The 1104-nt window shown below is 32.2% G+C and overlaps 1 protein-coding gene across 1 annotated transcript; it reads right to left on the bottom strand.

Annotated features, from left to right (window-relative positions):
* Positions 1-456: 456 nt before the first annotated feature.
* Positions 457-1098, bottom strand: LOC109590756 (uncharacterized). Its single transcript, XM_020006633.1, has 3 exons — positions 1010-1098; positions 678-956; positions 457-622 (listed from the first exon to the last, which is right to left on the bottom strand). The coding sequence occupies exons 1-3, from the start codon at positions 1011-1013 to the stop codon at positions 588-590; spliced, it is 318 nt and encodes a 105-aa protein (XP_019862192.1). The 5' UTR covers positions 1014-1098; the 3' UTR covers positions 457-587.
* Positions 1099-1104: the final 6 nt, after the last annotated feature.

The raw sequence follows: 1104 nt of genomic DNA, 5'->3' as shown, positions 1-1104 counted from the left end.
ACAGATGATTGTGTTCATCATTTTTATGGTACAATATCAGTTTTTCAGGGAGGCAATTTGGGGAGCCAATTCATTGGAGGATATAAATCATTAGCATCTGCCCATCGTAAATGCCATCATTGTTTATCTGTTAGTGATGACATGCAATCAAAGGTTTGTGTAATTTTAATGCTTAAATTATATTCCTTAAATTCTTTTTAGTTTTTAGCTCATGAATTTAAGGAAAGGAATAGGTCTCTTGATATCAAGATACAGATGATGTTATTTCCACTCTGAAAAGAATCCCAAGTATTAATAATACCAGAACACATTATACACACTATCATCATGTGGTACTGTTTGTACTTCAGTTAAATTGTTCTTCCTCAAATATACATGCAAACACCAGCTTAATTTTGCAACTGAAATACTTGATTTTAATTTTGCAGTGTTTTTTTATTATTTCCAAAACTAAAGATAATGTAAATACAGTACATGACAAGTATTTAAAATTTGGCCATGTGCAGTAGTGTTTTGTATTACAAAAATTATAGTTCATAATAGTTTTGTAAAAGAAAATGATGTTCATACTGCATCATGTAATGATTTTAGAGTTCTGAGTGTGCTCTGCTCTTTCTCATACCTATTATCAGTAAAAGTATGAATACAGTATATACTGGTAGTGATGCATCACTTACTTTCAGCTACTGCCTTTTGGTCAATGTCTTTGAGAGCCTTTTCCAATGAAGTCCATGCTGCTCCTCCTTTATCATCTACTTTATCAGCTCTCTGTAGCCATGTGTGCAAACATGTTCTCAGACGATCATTAACATTATCCTCATCAGCTTTAATAGTGTTTAAAGTTTCTTCAAGTAAACCCAACCTCAGGCAGAGCCTGTGCCAAGTACTGGCATCATAATTATTGCTCTTTAGTGATGATACGACTTGTTTCAAATCTGTAGTTTCCAGATGTTTCTCTAAAATATTGACAATAAAAAATAAAGACTGCACTATCACATAAAATACTTACCCATGTGTGATCTCTGCTTTTTTTCCTCATCCTCAACTATAAAACAATTAACATGTACAATTAAGTTGTAATAAAACTATTTTACTTGAGATGGT

The sequence above is a fragment of the Amphimedon queenslandica genome, unplaced genomic scaffold, assembly GCF_000090795.2.
Source record: "Amphimedon queenslandica unplaced genomic scaffold, v1.1 AMPQUscaffold_9528, whole genome shotgun sequence".
NCBI classification, from domain to species: domain Eukaryota; kingdom Metazoa; phylum Porifera; class Demospongiae; order Haplosclerida; family Niphatidae; genus Amphimedon; species Amphimedon queenslandica.
This window is presented reverse-complemented; position numbering and strand designations above follow the sequence as displayed.